The sequence below is a fragment of the Sorex fumeus genome, unplaced genomic scaffold (genome assembly GCF_029834395.1).
Source record: "Sorex fumeus unplaced genomic scaffold, SorFum_2.1 ptg000093l, whole genome shotgun sequence".
In the NCBI taxonomy this organism is placed as follows: domain Eukaryota; kingdom Metazoa; phylum Chordata; class Mammalia; order Eulipotyphla; family Soricidae; genus Sorex; species Sorex fumeus.
Genome location: NW_026606150.1, coordinates 10,610,301 through 10,635,849, shown reverse-complemented (window position 1 = coordinate 10,635,849; position 25,549 = coordinate 10,610,301). Strand labels below are relative to the sequence as shown.

Genomic DNA, 25,549 nt, shown 5'->3' with positions numbered 1-25,549 from the left:
TTATCACTTCCCCACGTGTGACTGACCCTCAAACGGTTGCATCAATAAAGCCTCCTGCAGCTCAGGCTCTGACTCCGCTCTCTTCCCACACTCAGTGATATTACCATATGCACATAATCACCTACAGAGAACATGTTCCTATAGTGATCCACATAGGGGGCAAACCACGTGAATGCCTGCATAGGCAGGTATAAGGAGAAAACCAACCAGGTGGTCATGAGGATGTGGAAGGTGTCTGAAGAAGCAAGGTTAGAACGCATAAGTGGTACAGAGCAGGAGACAAAAAGTCCCAGAAAGAGGAAAAGGCCAGGGACTAGAGAGATAGTACAGTGGGTGGGGCACTTGCCTTGCATGTGGTCAATCAGTGTTTGATCCCTGGCATCTCATATGGCCCCCTGAGCACTACCAGATGTAATTCCAGAGTGCAGAGCCAGGAGCAACCCCTGATCATTTTCCGGATGTGGTCCAAAATAAAAAAACAACAGAAAAGAAGCCAAGATTTGGGAGTTGGAAGGGTAGGGATAGACTGAGAGGCGGGTTCTGCATCCGGTGGTTGCCTTTTCAAGACAATGTCTACCCACAATAATCACAATGACATGGATCCAGGATTAGGGTGGGATGTTGAGAACAATATCTCTCCTCAGACTCACCCAAGAAAAAACCCAAGATACAGGTCCAAGTCAGAGCCCTAAGAGGAATATAACATAGCAGAGAACAGTGTACCGGTTCATGAAAAAACTCAGGGCTTAGTGGTAGGCATGACCAGAAGTGGCACCATAAGGAGAGCAGGATAAGAAAGAGGTTCCACAGAACAGGAAAGTGGCAGTTCACCACACTGACCCAAACCCACCCACAAGCAGTGAAGACCCTCCCCTTACCGTGGGTCTCAGTTCTCCAGAAGCCAGAGTCCTCCTGTGCCTCTGTTTCCCCAGTTCAGCAGTCTCTACTAAGGGTAGAGCTGAACCAACCCTAACCCTCTGCCCTTCCAAGTTCACTTTGTGGTTACCTTGTTCTGGCCCCTGTGTCCTCTGTCCAGGACCATACTGTTTCTGGCCCTGCCTTCTGTACCTCTGTCTCACCATCACAAAAGGAACAGAGCAGAATTCAGGTCTGTGCTGGGCCTGGGAGCAGGGATCCCTCATGCATAAACCATTGTCTTCATCACACAGACAGTAATCTAGAACCCACTATCCCACATAGCCACATTCTAGAGCTTAGGAGTTAAGACTCATTCCCAATTCTTGAAAACCCTGGGGGGAAGGAGAAAGGCAGAGGCCTTCCTCCCCATGCTCCTTTTTCAGGAAATCCCTGGCACCAACGTCGGTGCGACAGGACCGCCTCTGAGGAGGCTCGGGCCATAGGTTGCTCTAAGAGCTGCTCTTGGACCCGAGAGGTAAGGCCCCTCCGAAGCGGCTCCACCCTGACCCACAGCACAGCCTTCGGAAAAAAAAGGTCAAGAAATCCCCCCCCATTTGCCCAATGCCCCTTTACCAATCATACCCAGGGCCCCTACTCAAACCCTTTCTGGAGCCCACCCAGAGGCAAGAATGGTGGCCAGTGAGGGCGAGGAGAGGCAGCTTCTCTGGGCACACACGCTGGGCCTGACATCCCTCCACCTGGCACTGGTAAGGGCAGAGCAAACACACTGCTCCTCCAAGCAGAAGCAACCACTTACCCCTCAGCCTCCAGCTCCAAACCCCGCTGGAGAGGGGGTGCCAAAAGCAGAGATGGGTGTGGGAGGCCAGGGCTTCCCAGCACCTGGTTATCCTCCCATCCATGGACAGAACCAGACATGGCGGAGGAGGTATGGGTGGGCAGCTGGAGGCCCCATCGTCCCCGGGGCCCCATCATGGCCCTCTACAGCAGCCCTGGACCCAAGTACCTGATTCCACCCACCACGGGTAAGCACTGTTGAGCCTGGGAGGGGCAGGTGGGGATGGGGCCAGAGTCAGTCATGGGTAGGCCTGGGATGGGGTTGGAGACGCCTGGAGCTCATTCCTGACTCCCTGGCCCCATCAGTCTGTCTAGGTGGACAGGGTGGAGAGAAGGGTGGGATCTGACTTCAGGCTACCCTGACCCCCATCCACAGGGTTTGTGAAGCACACACCCACCAAGCTGCGTGCACCAGCCTATAGCTTCCGTGGGGCCCCCATGCTCCTCGCAGAAAATTGCTCGCCAGGGCCCCGCTACAGCGTGAACCCCAAGATACTGAGGACCGGAAAGGACCTCGGGCCAGCTTTCTCCATCTTGGGGCGTTACTGCACCAAGACAACTCTGACCCCTGGTCCTGGTGAGCAACCCATTGGCCCTGCCTCAGCCCTGCCCAATGCTGCTGGTGGCAGTATAACCTGGTAAGGTGAGGGTGGGAGGGGGTACAACTGTCCTGGTCCTCTTGCCCCTCTTTCTCCACTCAGAGAGCCCATCAAGCTTCAGCAGGAGAGCCGCCAACCCCAAGGCAGTTTCCGATGCCCTCAAGTCCAACCCTTACCTGGATCTTTTGAGACACATAATGCCAACTCATATTCCCCCCCCGTGCCTCAAACACAACTCCTGTCCCCCAACCTCCTACAATGTTTCTATCCTGGACAACCTTGGTCCTGGACGAGCTCAGTCACCAATTGTGTAAGGACCCAGAGGTTCAACATCTCAATTTTGGGGTCCTACTTGAGCCACCCCGAGCCAGACCAGGCACATGCATGGACAGTCCTTCTTCTTCTCTGTTTCCTTCCATTCCTTTCCTTCTCCAGGTGACTACTTTCCAGAGAAATCTACCAAGCATGTCTTTGACTCAGCACCCAGCCACTCTATTTCCGCTCGAACCAAGACCTTCCGAATGGATAGCACCCCAGGTCCTCAGGAGCCAGGCGGCCCTTAGTCCATAAGGCCAGGAATTCAGGGTGGAGTGGGTGGGGTAGGGAGGTCTTATGAAGGCAGAAGGTCATGGGGGAGGAGACAGAGGAGACTTTGGACACAAGACCCCATCCAGCAGAAGACTTGGTGTCCTTGCACCTCGCAGGTCCAGCCGCATACATGTTGCCCATGGTGATGGGGCCCCAAACTGTTGGCAAGGTCTCTCAGCCTTCCTTCTCCATCAAGGGCCGCAGCAAGCTGGGTGGTTTCAGCGATGATCTACACAAGGCAAGGGTCACCAACCTGGGAAAGTGCATGGTTTAGTCCCAGAAAGATGGCCTACCTGGGCCCCTTCCACAAACCCCAGGATATACCCGCCTGAACCCCTGCTCCTAAGGCCCCTGATTCTTCACTCTCTGGGTACCTGTGAGGTTCCATCCCTGTGATGAGGGAAGAAAAACAGAAAGAATTAAGAGGCCCAGGCCCAAAGACGACACTGATAAGGGAGCAGTAGGAAAGAGTTTTAGGGTATCTGTTGGGGGATAGAGAACTGAGGGCAGCATGAAAGAAGGAAAACAAACCTGAAAGTATTTGGGGGAGGAGGGTCTCAGTGCATCTAAGACCCTAAGGTGCCTACAAGGAGCTTAAAAAGTCACAGTGCCCCTCATCCCACCCTACCCCCCTATGTCACTGCCTTGGCAAGGCTGAAGTCAACAGGGACAGTCAGATAAAGGGGCCAGACGCACCAAGCGTGGTTTCATTAGGTTAGCCATTCATGGAGACAGAGGGTTCCCTGATGCAGAGTGAGGCAAGACCTAAAGCTCACTGTCTAAAGCTAGCTCCCTGCCCTTTGGGTCCCGAGCCCACCTAAACTTTTTCACCTCCCAGACCCCAGGTCCTGCAGCCTACCGCCAGACTGATGTGCAGGTGACAAGGTTCAAGGCTCCACAGTACACCATGGCTGCCCGGGTGGAGCCCCCAGGGGACAAGACCCTCAAGCCAGGACCAGGAGCTCACAGTCCTGAGAAGGTCTAAGAAGGGAATAGTCTCAGGGAGCCGGGGAGCTGGGGGGGGGGGGGGGGGACAATGAGTGAAGAGGGGTTGTATGGCTAAGAGATGTTGGGAGGTAGAAACAGTGAGAGAAGTGTATAGCTCTGAGTGGGTCAGGGATCATGGGCCAAGGGAGGTGGGGTGGGGTGTACGATGATAGAAATAGACAAAAGGGAGGGTATAGCTGGGGGATGGGAAAGGGCTTGTCACAGTTGGGTAAAGAAGGGCCAGTAAACATACAAGGGGGCGGGAGATAGCAGGGTGGAGGACAGGCACATAGCCTCAGAACGTCACATTTCTGGGACCAGTCCTTTCCCCCACCTAGCAGACTGAGTCCTGAGACACCAGTGAGAGTTAACAGTGCTCACCACACACCAAATTCTGGGTTCAAACTGGCAGTATGGCCTTGGTACCAGTCTCCTGGACTCAGGGTCAGAAAGGGCAGCAAAGCTACAGTCAGCAGCCCTAAGCTACACTGGGGTGCAGGACCAGGCAGCGGGCTGGTTCCTCTGAAAGCCTCTCCTTTCCCAGGTGACAATGACCAAGCCCTGTGCTCCCATCATCACCTTTGGCATCAAACACTCTGACTACATGACACCTCTGGTTGTGGACGTGGAATAAACCTGGCCTCCACCCCACCTATCCTTCCTATCCTAAGCCTCAGAACATCCTATTTCTACAAGAGTCCTTATGCCATGGGCTGAGGATGCTAGGCTATAGCTGAGCTGGCCCTCCAGGACAGAGCATGCTGATCCGCACAATTATGACCAGTTATTTTTTCCCCATTTGCTAATCTTATTCCCTACTGTGCCCAAGCTTTTAATAAATCATGGATTTCATTTATTTTTTTCCTTGGGAGGTGGGGCGGAAATCATGGTTTTCCAAAAGAGGTCCCCATTGTGGCACTGTAGCACTGTCCTCCCATTGTTCATCGATTTGCTCGAGCAGGCCCAGTAACATCTCCATTTTGAGACTTGTTTTTACTGTGTTTGGCATATTGAATATATCACAGGGAGCTTGCCAGGCTTTGCCGTGTGGGCAAGATAGTCTCGGTAGCTTGCCGGGCTCTCTGAGAGGGTGGAGGAATCGAACCCGGCTCGGCCGGGCTGGCTGCGTGCAAGGCAAACACCCTACTGCTGTGCTATCGCTCCAGCCCATATCCCCATTGTACCAGCCAACATTAGGTACAATCCCAATTTCCAGTATCCATGGGCAGAGGGGGCAGGCAGAGAAGAGAATTGAGAGAGTAAGATGGACATGCCTAATCTCCATTGATTAAGTCCTATCCTCTACTTTTAGGCAGTGGGATGGGATAGGGTTGATCCCAAGTATGATATGGGATCTGTGGGTCACTCCTGGGAGATGTCAACAGGCCAGTGGTTCCACTCAGGAGCCTGAGGATTACCCAGGTCCCCTGGTAGTGTTCATCCACGGCTTTACCTAGCAATGCTTGGAGGAATACCATGTGGTGCCAGGGATCAAACCAGGATTGGCCACATGCAAGGTATAGCCCTAACTTCTATACCATCTCTTGGGTCTCCCTCATCTTTTTGTTATGCACTCAAGATGGCAACAACTGCACCCATCAGCTTCCTGTGACTGACCAACCATCCCCCTTAAGAGCAAGGGTCTGTGGGAATCTCCTTGAATCTGAACTAGAGTCTATGACCACGGAGTGAAGTGATGCCTCATAACTGAGTCAGGTCATACAACATGCAAATGAAACAACTCAAACCCAGATAGCTCCCCTCTACTTATTCACTTTTACCTACAGCCACCAGGTTATAAGAAAGCTCAACATGTGGTGACATATGTGAAGACCATTGGCTCAGCTGGGCCTCTGCTCATATCAGCAATAACCTCCAGATATATGCAGAGGACAGCAGTTGTAGCCCCACATTTCCCATCCAAGCCTGACATGGTAGAACAAAGAGAGCTGCCCCACCATGCTAAATTTCAATCATAGTAACCATGAAAGACAAACTACTATTGCATTTTAATTGGCTATATTTTAGGGTAAAGTTACACACTAAAGGGGGTATTGGAAACACAGGAGGGCCTGGGCTTCTGAGCTGGACTTGCCTCCACCTTAGAAAAAGGCTACTGGGTCCACACCACAGGTGCATGAGTGCCCACAACCACGGTACAACTGCTGATCCTCACTAAACTGTGACCATGTCAGATCACATGTTTAAGTACCTCATATTTATTCTTTAACCCTTAAGAAAATGCTGTTAAACATTTCCACTTGATTTTTGAGGGGAGATCCTGGTACCTCTGGAGATGGGAAAGGAAACAAAGTCTAAAGCAAAGTTTTTTCAACCCTTTTCACTTGTGGAACAGCATCTGTCCTGTATACCAGTTCTTGGACCAGCAGTTATAACCAAAGCAGTGGTTTTCAAACTGTGGTTTTCAAACTCCCTAAACCTGTGAACTAGCACAAGTCCCTAGCTGGAGCATCAAGTGACTACAGCAGGTCTGCAGGTCAAAGCCAATTTCAGACAAAACTTAATCAGGCCCCTATGGAAATAAAAACAAAAGACAATTTATTTTATCTTATAGTTGTTAAAAATTTTATTAAATATCTTGTCTTTAAATTATGGGATAAAGCTTGGCAGTCTGTCCTCATTGGGCACCCAGTCCTTTTTTGTTTTACTGGCCACAGGGACCAAAGTCAGCAAATTCCACTTATCCACAGGATTAGGCATTGAGTGTACCAGGCCAAGGAAGGATGGTGAAGGTCCCAAAGGAAACTGCTCTGACACAGTACCAGCAGAGTTGCTGTTCCCTACCATGGAACCGTTGTTCCTGACACAACGAGAACAGAAAACAGAAAAGCCAGAAAGGAACTAAAACCCAGTAATCACAACAGCTGAGAGGAGCTACGCAGGTCACTTAATCACTTAAGTCATCACAACAGCTGAGAGGAGCTACGCAGGTAAGAGGGCAGCAAACACACATGGAGAGAACACAGCAACCAAAGGTGTCAAAGATTATGGCAAAGAAAATTTTGTGAGGTGGCTACCCCACAGACTAAATTCATATCATAGTCTGCAACAGCAAGAGAGGGCACAGCCTGGTAAGAGCATCCAAAGGTGTAGTTTGGCTCCCACACTTGAGCCAGTTTCAGAAGTCAAGGTCAGAAATATACAGGCCAAGAAAAGATGGCATGGAGCATAAGCACATGAACCTATGACAACTACATGGAGACAATGCACGGAGAGCAGTTTATGGAGCTTGGTGCCAGTAAAAAATCCCCGTGATGAGGTTTTATGTGAACTAAACAGCATGTACAAGGAGACTGGAGAATGGGAAAGGACCATGAAAATCTACAATGAACATCCAAGAACATGGGAAAGCCAGGAGCAAGGTGAATCTGGAAGAAATAGCAAAGCTCCAAAGCTATGGACACAGTGAGTAAGCAATGAGCATAAGCTGGAGAGATAGGACAGTTAGAAGAGTCACAGCGTGGTAGATTCTCCTACAGAAATCTGAGGGAGAGAGCCAGGTGGGGTGGGAGAGAGAAGGAAGCTTTGTGAGAGACTATGCCTGCCAGATGGAGGGGGAGGAATAGGAGCACCAAAAGGACCAGTGCGAAGGACCAGTCCTGGGGACTCAGGAGCTGACGGGCACCAGACTATGCCTGACATTTGATATGTGACCACACATAGAGGGACAGTTCAAGTGGGTAGGACACTGAAACTGTAGCCTTTATAGCCTTTATGGAGTAAGGGGCAAGTGTTCCAGGAGGCAGGAAATATAAACCAAGACAGAAAAAACAGTCCAGCCTTATGTACATCTATGCTAACATCAGGATAGGGTTGGAGAAGTGTGGGAAGGTGGTGCCGCTCTGGGTGAGCATGGGGCTGGCCAAGTGGGCAGTGAGGGCCAGGGAAAGATGGGTGGGAGGGCATTCTATACAAACTGAAGATAAAGGCCATGGCTCACAGCTGCCTCAATGAAAAGGGAGACTTGCTGTGGGAGGAAAGGCAGGACTTGATGAAAGCAAAACAGTCCTGAGACCTTTGTGAGATGACTTTTGGGTCCTTTTGAAGAATCCTTGGAGATCTACATCCTTCTGTTTAGATGACTAAAAGGTCCCATACCCTACCTGAATGAAATATAGGTAGGCCTTGTTTCTAGAGTTTTGGTCTCCTGGAAACACATCTTTGGTAACAGATAGATCCTGAAAATATATTTCTGTTCCTGGATACACAGTCACACAATGCAGGGGTATCCGGGATATGTAGCTCCAGCCAAGGATATAATCCACGTGTTCATTCATAACTCTTGCCCTTTGCAAGGGCCTAATTTCTGCCATGGTACAGAGGTTTGTAAGTGGGACCCTCTGTTCACACTGCCTTGCCCATGTTCAGCAGTCCTGGCAAGGAGGAACTGCCATTTCAGGGCTAAGGACTAAGGTCAGAGGAGATGGAGCTGTTGAGAGGTCAATGTCACACCCTTTTTTCTGTGTCACACTTAGCCACCTCAGATGGCAGATTGTGGCATTACGCAGGCTGGACAAGGCGGAGGAGCACTGAAGGGTCCAAACTCTATGCCCGGGGAAAGGGCTAGCAATTACAAGTGTATTAGGTTTGCTGGCACCTCTAGCACTGAGGTTGGTGGAAAGGGCTACTAGGCCTTGGATTTCCCAAGCATAAAACCTCTTGCACCTCTGGGGTCACCCAAAAAGAGCTCACTCAGAGACAGCACTTGGCTTCCAAACTGACAGGAAGAAGACTCCTAACACACAATAATCATTTGAAAGTATGTTGTAGGTAAGTCCTCGGGAGCCCAGGACACTAGGCAGGAGGAGACCTCGGTTGCCCCAGGCACCCACAGAAGCCAGCTCCCATCAGCTCAAGTCCTTGCTCTCGACACAAGGTAGGAGAGGATGAAGAAGGCCACAATCAGGCCCACGGCCATACTGCATAGGAGCTTCCGGTTGTCTCGCCCAGACCGTGCCATTGTGGAAAAACGCTTCACACTCCCCGTGAGCAGGCCTGTCATGCTCGTGAAATCCGAGTCCTGAGGGAGGAATCCCAGTAGGGTCACAGAGGAGCAGTAACACCTCCAAGACCCACACACTGGAGCTGCAGAAGACAGAGGGGGACTTGCATAGCAGATGATGCGGGGTGGAGCTGACCAAGACATTGCTATACACTGCAGAACCTTACCATTCCATCCAAGTACCGGTTCTGGTCGTCCACATCCCTGTCGATGTCCAGAGCCAGCTGATCAGTACAGAAAGGAGGAGGCAGGGTCAGGCCAGGGTGGACACACATATCTGGAGACACTTGACCTTCCCCAAGACCAACAGACCTCAGCAAAATTCCGCCAACCACACACCACCAGCAGAGGTCAGAGAAACCAATTTGTCATGTGGGTCACACACAAGTGCAACCAGAGGTGGTATAGGAGTGATGAGAAATATTGAAAAACCCTTTCAGACCTCAACCCTCCTTCTGATCTGCATACTGATGTGTCAGGTGGAGGTGAAAACAGAGAAACAACACTGACCGATTTGAGCCTGGTAACTTTGGAGGCCAGGTTGTCCGTCAACCGCTTGTTCTCCAGGTCAAGAATCTCTTCCACAGCACCAGGGTTCTGAGCTGCAGAAGAGAGATGTTCAGGGTTACATCCATGCACAACTCCTGTATATGTGAAGTTAATCCTTTATGGTTTCTGGGGGGGTTCTCTAAATTGGAAGGTAATCTGGGAGCACTGGGCCCACCCACGTCTGTTTTGTTTATTAGAGTTAGGGATAGAATTCAGAGCCTCACACACTGAGCTACATCCCCAGCCCATGTCTGCCAAGCAGGTCCAGCCCTGACCCAGGATCTGCTACATGAATTTTACAAAAGTGACTGGCTGTATAAAAATTAGTATGTGTGAGCACTGGTTACATAAAGTACATGCCCAGGTTACACCTTCGAAGGATCCAGTTCGATCAGCACTTTCTGACACTGTTACAGAAACTGTGCCAAGCTCAGGATGCCCCTAGAGATGTCACCACAGGGATACAGGAGACTTCTCAGAGAAAAGTGTATTCGGGCTTGTATGCAAACTTGAAAAAAGACTGAGAAAAAGGATCCAAAGACAAGGTCTTGAGGGCAAAAGAAACAAGAGAGAAAACACCGAGCAAGGTCGTGCGCCTCCCAAAAAGAGTGAAGAGCGCTGATGTGGTAGTAGGTCCCAAGTCTGTTCACCCCGTCCTGCACCGGCCTTTGTATGGCCTACGGGGCAAAGTGTTTGCTGGCTCCCAACGAGGGCTACAATAGGTGTCTGGAATTGGTGAGTGAGAAGCACTCGGATGAGTGAGAAGAACCAAGTAAGAAGCTGCCACTGCGCTGAGTCGGAGCAAGGCGACACCACCCACACGGCTGGCTTGACTGGTGGGCAAAGCCCTCACCGGAAGTGGTGAGGGCCTAGACACCAGCCCGACCTGGTGAGTTCCTGCACGGTCACAGCAGCCCAATCCTGACACAAGGGGCGCGCTGGGGACAGCTTGGGCATTTCCCCACGCCCGGGGCCAGACTACAAGGGTCGCCAACCCGGCGCACGGCGCGGCAACCCCCACTCCGCCTTGGACTGCTTGGCCTCCTGCCGAGCCCAACGGGGCCGGCCGACGGGGTGGCTCAGCGAGGTGGACAGCTACCCGACCCGCTCCCCCACGCTCACCCCGAGCCCAGTCGGCCATGGTGCCTCGATCTGGCCCCGCTTGGGCCCCTGCCTCGGCTGCAGCTCCGGCGCCCGCCCCGCGCCTCCTTGGACGTGGCGCCTCCCCGAAACTTCCGGATCCGCCCCTTCCGCCTCGAGCCTGTCGACTTCCGGCCACGGGGCCTTGGGGTCGCCCCGGGGCTGGTCCCCTTGGGAGCGCGGCCGCCCGCTGACGGGCACGGGTGGGGCGAGCCCCCGCCCGCCGCTGGTCGAGGCGATTCCGGGGGTCCGGTGCTGCAGAAGCGGGCACGGCTCCCGGCACGGGGGGGCGAGGGGGTCACTCGGACCTGACTGCGGTCCGTGGTGGGGGCCGGGCCCAGGAACGCCCGTTTTCCTCCAGCCTTGAAAGACTCCGCCCCAGCCCCTTCCCTGCCCGATTCCTGTTAGGCTCGGCAAAAGGGGCCCTTCCTCGGACTCATACGCTGCCTCCGAGGCTCCCCCGCACCGGCACTGTCCGTTCCGTCCTTCCGCGCCCTCGCCGGGCCTCTCCGGCAGCACGCACTCCGCGGCTACCGGCGCGCTCCCACCCATCTCCCCTCCACGGCCTCCTCGTCCTGTGGGCGCCGGTCCGGAGCTGAGGAGCCAAGCAGCTCAGAGACTGGCGCCGCGTGGCCGGCCCTGAGGCAATGGCTTCTCAGTGATCGCGCCGCCGCCTCAGACTCGGGCAGACGCTCGCACCGCCTCGCTCTAACTTCCCGGCGCTCGCTCGGGCCCCGCCCCGCGGCGGCGTCACCTCGCTGCGCGCGTGGGCCCCGCCCTGCAATTGCGTCACTTTTCCGCGCCCCGGCCTGCCGGGCACAGTGGCCCGGCCCGCCGCCGCTACCCGCCCCCCCCCCGCCCGGCCCGGCGTCCCCCGCGCGCCGAGCTGGGGTGGGGCGAGCGGACTCCAGTCCGGAACTGTGGCGCTCGGACTCCCCAGCCGCCCGGGCTGCGGGCTCGGGGTGGGCGTGGGGGGCGCCATGGAGCCTCGGGCGGTGGTAGATGCTGTAGAGTCGGGCAAGGAAGACGAGATTATGGAGGCTCTGCGCACGTTTAACCGGGAGGTGAGCGGGAGTCGCCCAGTGGGACGTGGAAGGAGGAGGGGGTGGGCAGGTGGTCTCGGGGGCGTTCTGGAGATGGGCACACTACCGGGTAGGGGTGTGGGGGTCCCTTGTGCTCAGAGCGGTGCCTGCCACCCCAGAACCCCACCCACGGTGCTTGGGGCCTGCGGGCTGTGGTCTGTTGGCGCCTGAGCCAAGGGTGTCTTTACAGAACTCGCAGAGCTTCACGTTTGAAGATGCCCAGCAGGAGGACAGGAAGGTGGGTGTCGTCCCAAAGGCAACGGGACAGGGACGGGTGGTCCCCAGTAGAGGGGAAGGCTCGTGAAACCGTTCTTCTCCACGCCCACAGAGGCTTGCGGAACTGCTGGTTTCGGCCCTGGAACGGGGCTTGCCGGCTGCGGGCCGTGTCACCTGGCTGCAGAGCATCCGAATCCTGTCCAGGGACCGAAGCTGCCTGGACTTGTTCACCAGCCTCCAGAGCCTGCAGGCACTTGCCCACCACGCTGGCATTTCCAGTTCCGACGGGTTGGTCCCCGAACCCCCGGATATGGACATTGTGCTCGAATCTCTCAAGTGCCTGTGCAATCTTGTGCTCAGCAGCCCCGTGGCACAGGTGCTGGCCGCAGAGGCCCACCTGGTGGTGAGGCTATCTGAGCGAGTAGCTCGGTACCGGGAGAGAATCTTTACTAACGATGTTCAGTTTTTTGACTTGCGCCTCCTGTTCTTGCTCACGGCACTTCGCAAGGACGTTCGCCAGCAGCTGTTTGAGGAGCTGCATGGAGTGCGACTGCTGACAGATGCGCTGGAGCTGACACTGGGAGTGACAAAAGAAGGGCACCCTGAGTGCCTTCCTGTCCAGGAGACTGAGAGGGCCATGGAGATTCTCAAGGTGCTCTTCAATATCACCTTCGATTCTGTCAAGAGGGATGTGGATGAGGTGAGAGCAGGCCTGAACCCATGACTGGGGCTCAACAGCTTAGTTGGTTCCTGGACCCTTTGCCAGCAACATCCCTATTAGTTCCTTCAAACTTTGGGCGCCAGGCTTGGAATGGACAGGAGGCAGCAGGAATCCCTATTTTGGGTGGAGGCCTTACAGTGCTAGAGAGATGGAGGGAAGTTCTGGTTCTTGGTGAGTAGGAGGAGGGTTTTTGGGAGTGCAGTCTCAGGGCCAGAGCATGGAGTGTGATTTTTCATCCCGAGGGACCTATTGCCAGTTTTCATCAGGGATCTTCCTGAATGAAGGGGATGAAGAACTGAGCCAGTTAGCTGGGGAGCTGGCATGAACTGAGAAAGGGCTGCAGCAGCTCAGCAAAACCTCAGGAATGGGTGGGGCTCTCTCACAGAACCCTCTTTCTCTCTGGGCAGGAAGATGCTGCCCTTTACCGACACCTGGGGACCCTTCTGCGACACTGTGTGATGGTCGCTGCTGCTGGAGACCGCACAGAGGAGTTCCACGGGTGAGGGTGGGGCCCTGTGCTGGGCATGAAGTATAGGCAGACAGCTGGACAGAGATTGTCAGATCCAGATGGAATCAGACATCATTCTGTTTTCAGGGAGCTACAGATGCTTTCAATATGTTCGGGGGATGGGAATGTATTACTGGGTCCTGAGGAGTGGCAGCGAACTATTTATCTACATGCCAATATAGTTGGTTACCCCCACTTTAGTGATCTGTGCCTTGGTAACTCCTGGATGTTCAGAGATCCCATATGGCAATTGCTACTTATACAGGTGGTAGAATAAGGTGTTGGTTGGACTGCATCTGTGAACTCCAGCGAAGTTCCTCTAGATTCTGGACACAGGTTTACATTCTAGATAGTCTAAGCAGGGGCCCCCAGGTGTTGTTGTACCTGTACTGGAAGTCTGACCTTAATTCAGTCTCCTTTCCATCTTTACCCAGACATACAGTGAATCTCCTGGGGAACTTGCCACTCAAGTGTCTGGACGTCCTTCTCACTCTGGAGCTGAAATCAGGCTCCCTGGAATTTTTGGGAGTAAACATGGATGTGATTTGTGCCCTCCTCAGTTTCCTGGAGAAACGTCTGCACCAGGTGAGCAGAGTCTTCCTCCTCCCCTCCCCTCCGCCTAAGTGGGGAGAAGTTTCCAGAGTATAGTACAGTACTCATTTTCTCTCTTTTGCTGAGAAGCTCCCTTGGTCCTGGTCCTTGCTAGTGATCTCAGGCCTATAGTGTTACTGTGCTCAGGCAGCAGTTAATGATAAGCACCACCTGTCCATAGGCATTCGTATGGGGTCCTCGGGAATTCTTATCCAGAAACTGATTGCTGTGATTGCACCACAGGATGTTGGCAATGTAAGCTTCTACAGGAACATGATGTTATTCAGGCTGCAGTGACAAAAGATTCAGAAGACCTCTTAGGAAACCACATGCATGGATCACAGTGCCAGCCTGATGTTGGTTATACAGGTTGTGACTGTCCCTACCACAACCACTGCTGCTGTTCCTTGGATCTAGCAGTGGGGGAGGTTCTGGGGAGGGACAGAAGCTCAGTTTTCTGTCTTTGAAGATAAGAGAAAGAGGGATTTGTGTTTTCTGGCCACCATTGCATGTTGCAACTTAAATACTGTTTTCCCCAAAACCTTGGTGTATGGTGACAAGGTTAGGCTCAAAGTAGTGGGTTGTTTGCCTCAAGTCACAGAGCATGCAGGTGGCTTTCTGAGTTAGGTTCTACCACTATCTCTTTCAAAGTTCCTATAGACCCTGGTGCCCTGCTCTTTGTCCCTCAGCTGGCTAACTAAAGTGAGGCATCTTTTAGTACCTGCTGCCAGGATGGGCTAGTATGTGTGTGCACCTTATCCCACCCCCACCCCCTTCCACAAGTTGGGAGGGGTACAGTTCAGGTAACGGGGCTTCTCTACAGACACACAGGCTGAAGGAGAGTGTGGCCCCAGTGCTGAGTGTGTTGACCGAGTGTGCTCGAATACACCGCCCTGCCCGGAAGTTCCTGAAGGCCCAGGTAGGTAAGAGGTGGAAGGTCTGTGGGATGGGTTCTGGTCAGAGACCTTGGCTGCTCTAGGCTAGGTCTGAGACTGGCTGTCTCCCCCAGGTACTGCCCCCACTTCGGGATGTGAGGACTCGTCCCGAGGTGGGGGAGCTTCTGAGGAATAAGCTTGTTCGTCTCATGACACACCTGGATACTGATGTGAAGAGGGTGGCAGCTGAGTTCCTATTTGTTCTGTGCTCAGAGAGTGGTAAGTGGAGGGCCCAGCCCGAGGCCTACCCCCGCAACCCTGTCCGGAGCCAGGTTCTGCACACTCATCTCCTCCCTGCCCTTCAGTGCCCCGTTTCATCAAGTACACAGGCTATGGAAATGCTGCGGGCCTCCTGGCTGCCAGGGGCCTCATGGCAGGGGGCCGGCCTGAGGGCCAGTACTCAGAAGATGAAGACACTGACACAGATGAATATAAGGAAGCTAAAGCCAGGTTTGTGCCCCCACATTCTTGAGATCACCCCACTACTTAGGACCCCTGGAGTGGTGGGTCAGGATGACAAAATGGGCAAGTCCCTCCGTAGTCAGGCACCTGGTTTAAAGTTATGAGTATTCTTGGGACATTTTGTTGAGAAAACAGAAGCTTAAGAGAGTAGGGTAGTTTGGATGGTCCCAGTATCCAGACTAGCTGGTCAGCCGCTACTCTAGGAGGCAAGGAACTTCCTGCGTTAGCCTTGCCTTGGAAAATGGGTTTCTGGTCAGACCCCAGGCAGGAAGATAGGAGGCTCCACCAGCTTCATACATATACCCCCACCCCCACCCCACCTAGTATCCCTAAAAATTGCTCACTAATGCTTTCTCATCCCCCCTCCCCCTCCCCCCCCACCCCCCACCCCCCCGGGAAATAGCATAAATCCAGTGACTGGGAGGGTAGAAGAAAAGCCACCTAACCCCATGGAGGGCATGACAGAGGAGCAGAAGGAACATGAAGCCATGAAGCTGGTGAACATGTTTGACAAGCTTTCCAGGTGGGTGAAGCCAGTGGCTAGAAGAGAGTGGACCTAAGTCCCTGGGAGGTGTGTCTCGAGGGAACATGGAATCCTCAAAAGACTTCATTTTCTTTTGGGCCACACCTAGATGCCTTCTCTGCTACTCCCAGTTCAGAGTTTCCTGTATAGTGTTTGACTGTGTGGTGTTCGACTGCGTGATGCTGGGCCTCTGGCTTACAGAGCATATGCACTAGTCCTTTTGGCTTTCTCCCAAGACTAGTTATTAATGTTGAAATCACCTGCCCGGGAGGAAATCCCTCCAGGGATGGATTAGGGTTAATTAAGATGAGGGATTTTACAAAAGAAAACAGAAGCTTAAGGAAAACACTGAATTAGCGGTGTCTTTAAGATTGATTGATGAACATTCCCAGCCATACCTCCTCTTTAGGCAGGGGCAGTTTGGTGGCATGGAATGTGCCAGGGTTGAGCAGAACCCCTGCCTGAGCACTCCCTCCCCTACCCCAATCCCTTTCTTTTGCAGACACAGAGTTATACAGCCTATGGGGATGAGCCCCCAGGGGCAGCTCACATCCTTGCAGGATGCTATGTGTGAGACCATGGAGGGACAGCTCTCATCGGACCCTGACTCAGACCCTGACTGAGACGGCCACTCTTCTCCTTCAGAACCGGTGCTGCTTCCAGAGATGTCCTTGGGCCATGACCCCAGGAAGTTACATCCTTCTCTCCAGCTGGGAGACCTCTTCCTCTTTTCTCCCAAGAATCTGTTCATGCTTTGCCACTGGTCCAATTTCTTCTCTCTAGACCCGTGAGGGATTTGTCCTGCTGTAACTGGGATGTTTGGAAATGAAATGTTTTCCTTTATTTGTTCTGAGAGGACTTTGTGCTCAGATACTGCCTGAAGGCACTTCAATGAGGTGCCCTGCTCTTTCTGTTCCTGCTAACTGCAGGGGTGAATGGCCTCTTCTGTATTCTCAGTGCTGGCATGGCCATTTGCTATAGTGTCCATGAAGCCAGAATTATCCAGGGGTGGTAGTTGAATCTCAGCCTATCTGAGAACTGAGACCATAAACAATGATCTTGCACCACAAAAACATTGTAGAATAAAATTTTCAGTGTGTGCTTAAGTGTAAATATAAAGGCATGTTAAGCAGATCTAGAAACTAGTGTCTTTGAAGATTGCAGCACTATTGTGTCTTTTGTTCTTGAGTGAGGCTACTAATCCATCCTCTGAGGAGTTTTGGGTCAATTAAATCTGCTATGGGTATGCTCCCACAGACTGGGATCAGTGTTCAGTGGGGGAAGCAAGATGGCATGGAGGAGAATGGAGGGCAGAGATGAGTGCCTAGGATATACCCAGCCTGGCAGAACTTACCAGTACAGGGCTAGAAAGTATAAGACAAGTTCTGTCCTGAGCACTGGTCTGAGGGCCCAGGAGCCAGCCAGGGCTTCTAAGTGAGAAATGACTTCCATGTCTTATAGGCCAATCCTAATGGAGAGTGGGAACAAGGAGAGGGTTTTTTAAGGGAACAAGCGAATTTCTTGTGGGGAAGTGTGAACAGCATCACATTAGAATCCACAGAATGATTACCATTAGTGACAGTGGGTGTTCTGAAAGGCCCTTGCCAAACTCCAGGACCGATTTCAGTCCTTGTTCCATTTAATCCAACAGGGGACCCACACATTCCACCAAAGTCACCTTCCCATTATTCGCTGTCAGTGCTTGGATTCCCCTTGAAGAGACAAAAATAAAAGATTGCCTCATTTTTGTATCAAACTACTTCATGGCAAAAGTACAGGATATACTTTCTCTAAAATAACCCTACTAGGACCAGGGTATGGAGTATCTGGGTTCAGTCATCAGTATGGCTTTAAAAAAAAAAGCCCTACCAAGGTGATCCATATGCTGCATTAATTGGGACTGAGGACCATACTTTGGGACCTCATCAGTCTAAAACAGGATCTATCTCAACAGGTGAGCCTTTCTATATTTGTTTTTAGGCCACCACTGCCAGTGCTCAAGCGAACCATGTGGTGCTGGGGATTCTGAACCCAAAGCATATGTTTTCATTTAGTCTAAGACTGGGTCTTTTTTTTGGCTCTGCACTCTGAAATTACTCCTGGTGGTGCTCGGGGAACCATATGGGATGCTGGGGATTAAACCCGGGTCGGCCGCCTGCAAGGCAAATGCCATGCTCTACCTGCTGTACTATCACTCCAGCCCGAGACTGAGTCTTTTTAACATGCTAAACTGTTCTTTAGATGGGTCTGAACACAGCGGAAACATCAAGTCTAGGATTCTTGTCAAAGAAGGTCACCATCAGAAGAAACCTTCCTGCATCAAGAGCTGTAGCCAGGTGAAGAGTTAGAGGAGCAAATTTGGCAGGCCTCTGTGACTAGGGTGGTCTTGGGCAGAGACAACTACAGCCAGCACAGCTTGTTCCTAGAGAAGGAATTCCACCATACTGTAGTCCTCAGACCCTGGGATCTGATCCAGCCATTTACTGTGCACGTTCCCACGTTGTTCTTGCACAAGATCTCAGAGATGGATTGTCACCCCATTTGTGGAAACAAGGAAGGCAGCCATCACTCTTATCTGTTCTGTCCGTTGAGCTGAAACACAAGAGGGAATATTTAAAAATACCAGGACATAGGGCTGGGGAGATGGTACAGTGGGTAGAGCATTTGCCTAAAATACAGCCAAACCAGATTCAATCCCCAAGACCCCATGTGGTCCCCCAAGCCCACCAGAAGTGATTCCTGAGCACAGAGCCAGCAGTAAGCACTGAGCACAGCCAGGCATGGCCCAAAAACCAAAAGAAAAATAACTTTTTCTGTTGGCACATTCTGCTCTTGAGCCAACTTATGACTGATGCTGGCAGATTTGAGAAAATTAGGTGGTTGAATGTACGGCTAAATTCTAAATCAAGATGTACTGCAGCATTCTCTACCTAGAAAAGTAACTCAAACCCACAGTTCATCTCAGTTTGGAATATAACTAATTCCCTAAAATTAACCTACTTCACATAAATTGCAATGAAACAATAAACAAAAGTCAGACAGGACAATTGGATTAAGATCTCCATTGGCCTGTGAACATGGCACTGCCCATTCCTCCATTAAACTGGGATGTGTTCGCTAAATTTCCTGCTCATATTCTTCCAGTGACTAGCCATATGATTTTGTTAGTGGAAGATATTTACTGCCTACCGTACAATGATAGAGTAAATGGCACAAGCCTAAAACAAACTCTGGAATCAAAGAATAAAAATAACTGTGGCCAAATGTTTACTATGTGTAATACAGACAGTAAGTACTAAGTTGTATATTCTTAATCATTTCTGTACTTATCACTGGTTCAGTCTTCGAAAGAAATCAGGCTGCAGTCCTGCTGGGGGCCATTTTTTGTTTCCCAGGGGAGGTAAGAACAAGGGTGAACATACACAAAGAGTAGAGGTTTTGGTTAAAGGATTTGGCTCAAGTGACAGAGCATTTGCTTCACAAGTTGTTTTGAGTTTTACCTTCAGCACCACATGGACCCCCAGGACTGCCAGGGGGACCCCCATATACACATATTTTAAAAGACTGGAGGTTTTCTGAAACAAGTGCTTTGGAGCAACAAAGAAAGACAAGGCTTTCCAGTGAAATCCCTTTGGGCATTTGACCCAAAATTTCTTTGAATTATTCTTTGTTTTGTTTGGGGACCACACCCAGCAGTGTTCAGGGCTTACTCCTGAATTAAGTGCTCATGGATTGCTTCTGACAGTGCTCAGGGAACCATATGGGGTGCCAAGAATTGAACCTGGGCCACATGGCCTATCACTGTACTATCTCACCAACCCCCTTTGAGTTACTCTTGCCTGCGTGAAAAAGATGCTTTGAGACAACTGGACTTAAAAAAAAAAGCCTTGGGGGCTGGAGAAATAGCACAGCAGGTAGGGCGTTTGCCTTGCATGCAGCTGACCCAGGTTCGATTCCCAGTATCCCATATGGTCCCCTGAGCACTGCCAGGAGTAACCCCTATGCATCGCCAGGTGTGACCCAGCAAGCAAAAAAAAAAAAGCCTTACTGCCCACATCCAGGCCAACACATACTACTCGGTCAACTTGGGAAACTGCATTTTCTATAAGTTCATTTGCTTAAAGTCTTGAAATCTAGAGTTATTAAGTTCCTTGGTTTTCTACTTTCAACAGGCTATAACAAATCAAATCACAAGTGTGGCTTCACTTACACAGGTACAGAGAACAAAGTCCTCAAACTTGTATCATGTCAGATTCACACACTAGGCCTTAGCTGGGAGCAGTTTGGTGCTGATCTTTTAAGGAAGTATCCTAAGAGTGCCCAGATTACCTGGTCTGCTTCCTGCTCTGCCACTTAGAGTACTTTCATCTCCAAGTGGAAGTACTAAGGAACAATATTAGGCCCATCAGCACACAGTTCTCACAGCTCCTGGTATAGGATTAATGCAAACATTATCTATTACTGGTTTCGTTTTGATTTGTTTGAGGTCGGGGGTGGGGGGAACAGGGGCAGGTGAAGGGGCTCCTGTGGTATTTAGGAGTCGTGGAGCCAACAGTCCAGCAGAGGGCCCTAGGATGTGCTCAGCTCTGCAGTGCCAGGAATTATCCAAGTTAGGGCTGGAGGGCCCTAGGATGTACTCAGCTCTGCAGTGCCAGGAATTATCCAAGTAGGGCTGGAGCAATAGCACAACGGGTAGGGCGTCTTCCTTGCACGCAGCCAACATGGCCGACCCGAGTTCGATTCCTCCGCCCCTCTCGGAGAGCCCGGCAAGCTACCGAGAGTATTCGATATGCCAGACACAGTAACAACAAAGTCTCCAATGGAGACGTTACTGGGCCCGCTCGAGCAAATCGATGATCAACGGGAGGGCCTTTACTTCTTTTTTACTTTACCCAGTGGAGCTCTTTGGGTGACATCTGGCGATGCACAGGAGTTACTCATGGCTCTGCACTCAGGAATTACTCCTGGCGGTGCTCAGGGGACCAATATGTAATGCTGGAAACTGAACCCGGGTCGGTCGCATGCAAGGCAAATGCCCTACCCGCTGTGTTCCAGCCACCCAGACCTGCATCTTAATCTCTGTATTCTCTCTCTCTGCTACCTCTGTTAGTCTTTCAGATAAACAGGGCTCTACCTTAGACCCAGAACAGTAAAAAAGGGAGCCCTCAAAGAACTACGCTCAGCAGTCTATACCTTTCCGGTTTCCTTCTGGATAAGGTTCTGCAGCTCTTCCGTCCACCCCAAAAGCTCCACCAGCTTTTCCACACTCTGAACCAAATCTCCCAGCTGTATCACATCTTTGCTTCGAGGACCCAAAACGAAGGACCCCACCACATCCTTGTTTATGAGCAGTCGTGGCACTGATCTCCACACAGCCTCTGACAAACTGGCAAAAGGTTCCACCTGAAAAATTGCACAAATGTGAGGAGCATACTGTCTGCCCTGGAAGCCTCTCATAGCACTTTATGCCACAGCCCAAGGAACACAGAATGAACTCTTGCATCCAGAGAACACCCAGACCCATTTCCTTTCCTCTAATTGTGCCCACCAGCCTACTTTCCTCCTCCTTCAAACCTCCCTCTGGTGCAAGTCTGTGGCTCACATCTCTCTGCTCACGTCTCCTGACTCCTGTGGGTTTCCAAGTTCGTCCATGCTCGATTCCTTGATGCCTATTTTCCAGGAAGTAGTCCCTCTCTGTCTAACCCACACGCTGTCGTCTCCCAGCATGCCATGCTACTGACACAACATTATGTACCAGATCTTGCAGGAAAGGCCAACACTAAGAGGCTCTGATGAGCCCACAGACTGGGTGGCTATCCCATCTCTCCGTAGCCTTTGCCATCCAAACCTGCAGATATCTAATTCTGGCACTACATATAGTACTCTGAGCCCTGCCAGGAGTGATCCTGAGCAACACCAGGTGTAGTTAAAAAACAAACAAAAAAGGAGAGGAATTTCTCTTTACAAGAATGAAAAATCTGATGTTATTTAATAATAAACTACGGGGGCCAGAGTGATAGCACAGTGGGTAGGGCGTTTGCCTTGCATGCGGCTGACCCGGGTTCAATCCCTGGCATCCCATATGGTCCCATGAGCACTGCCAGGAGTAATTCCTGAGTGAAAAGCCAGGAATAATGCCTGAGCATTGCTGGGTGTGACCCAAAAAGGAAAAAAAAGTAAAAGTAAATAATAAACTACGAACTTTTTATTTAGATGGGCGGGGGGGCTTATCTCCCACTAGTGGTGCTAGAGCACCTATAGGCCTGCACACTGTGATGCTCAGGGTATTAAACACTGCTAGGCACCTTCTCTGGGCTACCCCAGAGGGGAGCAGGTGCTGTTCCTCCACCTGTTTCCCAGGAGGGACAGCCCCTGGCTACTTATTAAGCTCCTTAATGACCATGATCCCAGAGACACACAAATGAATCTCGGAACTGAGCAGTTCTTGGTAGAAATCTCTCCAGACCCTAATTACTAAAACTTTAGAATTCCGAGACTGTGCGGCCACTCCTGCAAGCTGCACAACATCATATGCTATTCATAACCAGCAATACAAAACAAATTGTCTTAACACTGCCTTTTTGGCAGGTCTGATGTTGGGGGAAAATTCCAAATAATAAGGGTGGGACTGGTGTCAAAATATTGAATGTAATCAAAGTAGAGAGAGAGTAATGTGGAAATTATCTGCCACATAGGCAGGGGTAAGGGTGGGATGGGGAGCATACTGGGGTTTTTGGTGGTGAAGAATGTGCACTGGTAAAGGGATGCGTATTTGATCATTGTATGACCAAGACTCAAACATGAAAGCTTTGAACTGTTCTCACAGTGATTCAATAAATAAATTTTTCAGGGATCACACCGGGGTTGGCTGCAAACAAGATAATTACCTTAATCCCTGTACTATCTCTCTGGTCCCTTATTTTAACGAATCAAATTTCTCAAAAAAAAATCAACAAAAAATTGTAAATATATGAAATTGGTGAGGATGTGGGCAAATGACATACATATATTTTTGGCAGCAGAAATAAGTGTATCTTTCTAGAAACCATGCTCAAATTTATTTACTATAGAAGTAGTCACACAAGTATGCAAAAATGTATACACATGGGTATTCACTAAATTTTCTTTCTTTCATTTGAGCCACATCCAGCAATGCTCAAGGCTCACTCCTGGTAGTGCTTGGAGACTCCATGGTGCCAGGAATCAAACCCAGACTGCCTGCATGCAAGGCCTGCACTTTACTGCTGAGCCACATCACCTGCCTTTCAGGGCTTTATTTTTTTAAGTTTGGGAGTCAAAGAGATAATACAGGAGTTAAGGTGCTTGCCTTGCATGCAGCTGAACTCAGTTCAATCCCTCAAACTACATACTACTGCCAGGGGTGACACCTAAGCATAGAGACAGAAGTAGTCCCTGAGTATTAACGGATGTTGCCCAACCTCTCCTCCAAATTCTTTTTAATCTTTTACTTTTTGAGCCACATACAATAGTGCTCAGGAACTATTCCTGGCTCAATGCTCAGGCAGTGAACTGGGGAGCAAACCTGGGCATCCCACAGACAAAGCCTATATTACTGGCCCTACATTACTTTTAACATAAATCTATTATTTATTTTTGCTGTCTATCAATAGGAACTTATGTAAATAAATTTTAGTATAGAACCACTACCTTTCCTTAAAACCCTCAAGAGATTTGGGATGCAGTTCAGATGTAAGCACATAACTGACATGGAATGAAGCTCCAAGTTCTGTCCCCAGCAGTATAAACAAAAACTCAAGTCTGGTTGTATTTCAAAATATTTAGTAGTTTTGAAGACCACGTGATTAGTATTCACCTTGCTGAGACTGGGAAAACTCCTTCATTAAGCTCACTGATACTTCTTCCAGATAGCACACACAGTAATATGTGGTCCATGCCACAGACTGGTGAGTGCTGGTACCCACAAAGAGACCTCTGTTTTGGGACCCAAAGTGGAACAGTATGTCTCTTATCAGTGAGGGCTTCACTGGATATATGCTCATGTGTTAGAGGAAAACTGCAAGTTGGGGCCAGAATGTGCTGCTCCCTTTTTCGGATTAAAGACCATTCCATATCTGTTTGTATTTGTACAAAAGAAAACCCTGAGAGAGTGGAACTGTTGATGGAACTGAAGTAGATCTTATTGCTGTCTGATAAGTATATGGGGCTGGAGAACACAGCTCGCTAGGTTGAGCACATGCAGAAAAGGCCATCAACACAGTATGGCTTCAAGGGTCCCTGAGCATAACCAGGATCAACCCCAGAACACAGAAGTGGGAGTAGCCCCAGCTCCCAATCCCCAACACTGCCTGTTGTAGACAAAAAAAAAAAGTGAGTCCACATTCAGTGACTGGGACAGATTTAACAGTGTCACTGCCACATATGCAACCTCCAAGGTCTCTGATCCTTCCAATAGCCCACTTAGGGCCTCTCCTGGCACTCCCTACTCCCATAGCTGTTCCCCTGGCCTAGAGATAATACAGTACCCAGGGAGTCACAAGTTAGTCATCATTCTCTGTACCAGTCCTGATGCCCTTCACACAATTGGATCTGACTGGCCTGTGCAATGTTCCCTGCCAGATATACTCTAGGGTCAGTGTCACTTTCCTGGTGGGGCATACATAATTCAACAAAGTTGCTACCAGAAGCTGTTGCCAGTGCCGCCAGCCTTTCAAGTTTACAGTTTTCCCAATAGCAAGTATGTAAGTCTCACAATTTTGAGATTTACTTATGGATAACTTCCTATCTGTCCAAAGTACTAGGACAGGGACTATATACAAAGAAGGCAGATTTGCTGAGTGAAACAGACACAACCTCCAGGTCTGGCTGGGGACCACCCAAGTGCAAGGCTCTCTTCAGGCCCTTCTCTCTAGATGCCAACATCTGATCACTGCTGCTCATGTCATGGTGTCATTTCCCGCTCTCATCATACCCTTTAGAAAGTCTCTGTGTTTCAGATCCAGATGTAGAACAGACCACTGTATGCCTGCCAGGCACCTCAAAGGTACGTGTGGGAGCTGCCTCTGCCTTCACACATACCATGCACCAACCACAACTTCAGGACCTCCTATCTTTGCTATTCTCCCACCCAGGGTGCATTCCCTAGGCCCAGATCCCGTTTTCTCACTGAATTCACTCATGTGACAATAGTCAGGCAACTGAATATCTTTTAGGACCTGAATCACCCCTCATAGCCCCACCTCCTCTGCCCCATCCTTCCAGTTCCTCTCCATATACTCCAAACACCACTGGGCCCATAGACAAACCTCCAGGGATGTCCCAAGAATGATGAGAAGATCTGCCATAGGGAAGTCAGTCACATGCAGGAAGAACCTCTGTGGCAGTTGCTCCCCAAAGAACACAATGTCTGGTTTTATGATGCCAGTACAGATGGGACAGTGGGCGATCCTGTCTTGTAGTACATCAGCCTGGGGTTAACACAAAGAGAAAATGATCCCTAGGTACATCATAAAGCCACTTTAAAAGGAAAAGGCAAACTTAAGACATTTTAAAATCATTCACAAAAATTGAGAGAAGTAAAATGTACCTTAATGTAACTGACTTTAGCAATTACTGATATTTGGGGGCTGGGGAGATAGTACAATGGGTAAGGTACTTGCCCTGCATGTGCCTGGTCCAGGTTCGATCCCTTGCATCCCAAATCATCCCCTGAGTACAGCCAGTAATAATTCCTGAGTGCAGAGCCAGGAGTAACTCAAGCATCACAGGAATGACACCAAAAGTGAAGGAAAAAAAAATGTAATGACATGTTCCAATTTTGATTCATGTTGTTCTCCTTCTCCAAAAATGTTAAGGGAAGACAAACAAATGAATCTTGGAAGCAAGCAGCTCTTGACAGAAATGCCTCTGGATTTTGCATTAAGCCACCTTCTC

General features: G+C 50.5%; 4 protein-coding genes across 5 annotated transcripts in view; 2 read left to right on the top strand and 2 right to left on the bottom strand.

Annotated features, from left to right (window-relative positions):
* Positions 1-1,792: 1,792 nt before the first annotated feature.
* Positions 1,793-4,521, top strand: CIMAP1A (ciliary microtubule associated protein 1A). 2 transcript variants are annotated; one of them, XM_056132009.1, is made up of 6 exons: positions 1,793-1,901; positions 2,090-2,290; positions 2,748-2,849; positions 3,017-3,138; positions 3,739-3,879; positions 4,432-4,521. In XM_056132009.1, exons 1-6 carry the CDS (start codon positions 1,793-1,795, stop codon positions 4,519-4,521), a joined length of 765 nt encoding a protein of 254 aa, XP_055987984.1. The 2 variants fall into 2 exon arrangements, with proteins under 2 accessions (XP_055987984.1, XP_055987985.1); XM_056132010.1 differs by lacking the exon at positions 3,739-3,879.
* Positions 4,522-6,453: 1,932 nt separating this feature from the next.
* Positions 6,454-10,796, bottom strand: BET1L (Bet1 golgi vesicular membrane trafficking protein like). Its single transcript, XM_056131753.1, has 4 exons — positions 10,582-10,796; positions 9,421-9,512; positions 9,078-9,134; positions 6,454-8,928 (listed from the first exon to the last, which is right to left on the bottom strand). Exons 1-4 carry the CDS (start codon positions 10,598-10,600, stop codon positions 8,761-8,763), a joined length of 336 nt encoding a protein of 111 aa, XP_055987728.1. The 5' UTR covers positions 10,601-10,796; the 3' UTR covers positions 6,454-8,760.
* Positions 10,797-11,448: 652 nt separating this feature from the next.
* RIC8A (RIC8 guanine nucleotide exchange factor A) lies at positions 11,449-16,480 on the top strand. Its single transcript, XM_056131688.1, has 10 exons — positions 11,449-11,663; positions 11,872-11,919; positions 12,010-12,597; positions 13,026-13,117; positions 13,561-13,711; positions 14,541-14,636; positions 14,727-14,871; positions 14,958-15,102; positions 15,518-15,637; positions 16,140-16,480. Exons 1-10 carry the CDS (start codon positions 11,580-11,582, stop codon positions 16,258-16,260), a joined length of 1,590 nt encoding a protein of 529 aa, XP_055987663.1. The 5' UTR covers positions 11,449-11,579; the 3' UTR covers positions 16,261-16,480.
* A 138-nt stretch (positions 16,481-16,618) lies between these two features.
* The window catches only part of SIRT3 (sirtuin 3), a 30,941-nt gene continuing 22,010 nt past the window's right edge, over positions 16,619-25,549 (bottom strand). Inside the window, exons 5-7 of the mRNA XM_056131689.1 lie at positions 24,922-25,083; positions 20,831-21,040; positions 16,619-18,229 (exon numbers count right to left, since the gene is read on the bottom strand). Coding sequence (XP_055987664.1) covers positions 18,209-18,229; positions 20,831-21,040; positions 24,922-25,083 — 393 coding nt within the window. The 3' untranslated portion in view covers positions 16,619-18,208. The remainder of the gene's footprint in view (positions 18,230-20,830; positions 21,041-24,921; positions 25,084-25,549) is intronic.

Bases quoted from the DNA above. Each gene is read 5' to 3' on its own strand.
- CIMAP1A (XM_056132009.1), top strand. From the start codon at position 1,793: ATGGCGGAGGAGGTATGGGTGGGCAGCTGGAGGCCCCATCGTCCCCGG. The intron at 2,850-3,016 runs GTCCTCAGGAGC...TGCACCTCGCAG, and splicing joins CCGAATGGATAGCACCCCAG to GTCCAGCCGCATACATGTTG. The intron at 3,880-4,431 runs GTCTAAGAAGGG...CTCCTTTCCCAG, and splicing joins GAGCTCACAGTCCTGAGAAG to GTGACAATGACCAAGCCCTG.
- BET1L (XM_056131753.1), bottom strand. The intron at 9,135-9,420 runs GTCAGTGTTGTT...TGTACTGATCAG, and splicing joins AAGTTACCAGGCTCAAATCG to CTGGCTCTGGACATCGACAG. The intron at 8,929-9,077 runs GTAAGGTTCTGC...TTCCTCCCTCAG, and splicing joins ACCGGTACTTGGATGGAATG to GACTCGGATTTCACGAGCAT.
- RIC8A (XM_056131688.1), top strand. From the start codon at position 11,580: ATGGAGCCTCGGGCGGTGGTAGATGCTGTAGAGTCGGGCAAGGAAGAC. The intron at 11,920-12,009 runs GTGGGTGTCGTC...CCACGCCCACAG, and splicing joins CCCAGCAGGAGGACAGGAAG to AGGCTTGCGGAACTGCTGGT. The intron at 14,637-14,726 runs GTAGGTAAGAGG...TGTCTCCCCCAG, and splicing joins GGAAGTTCCTGAAGGCCCAG to GTACTGCCCCCACTTCGGGA.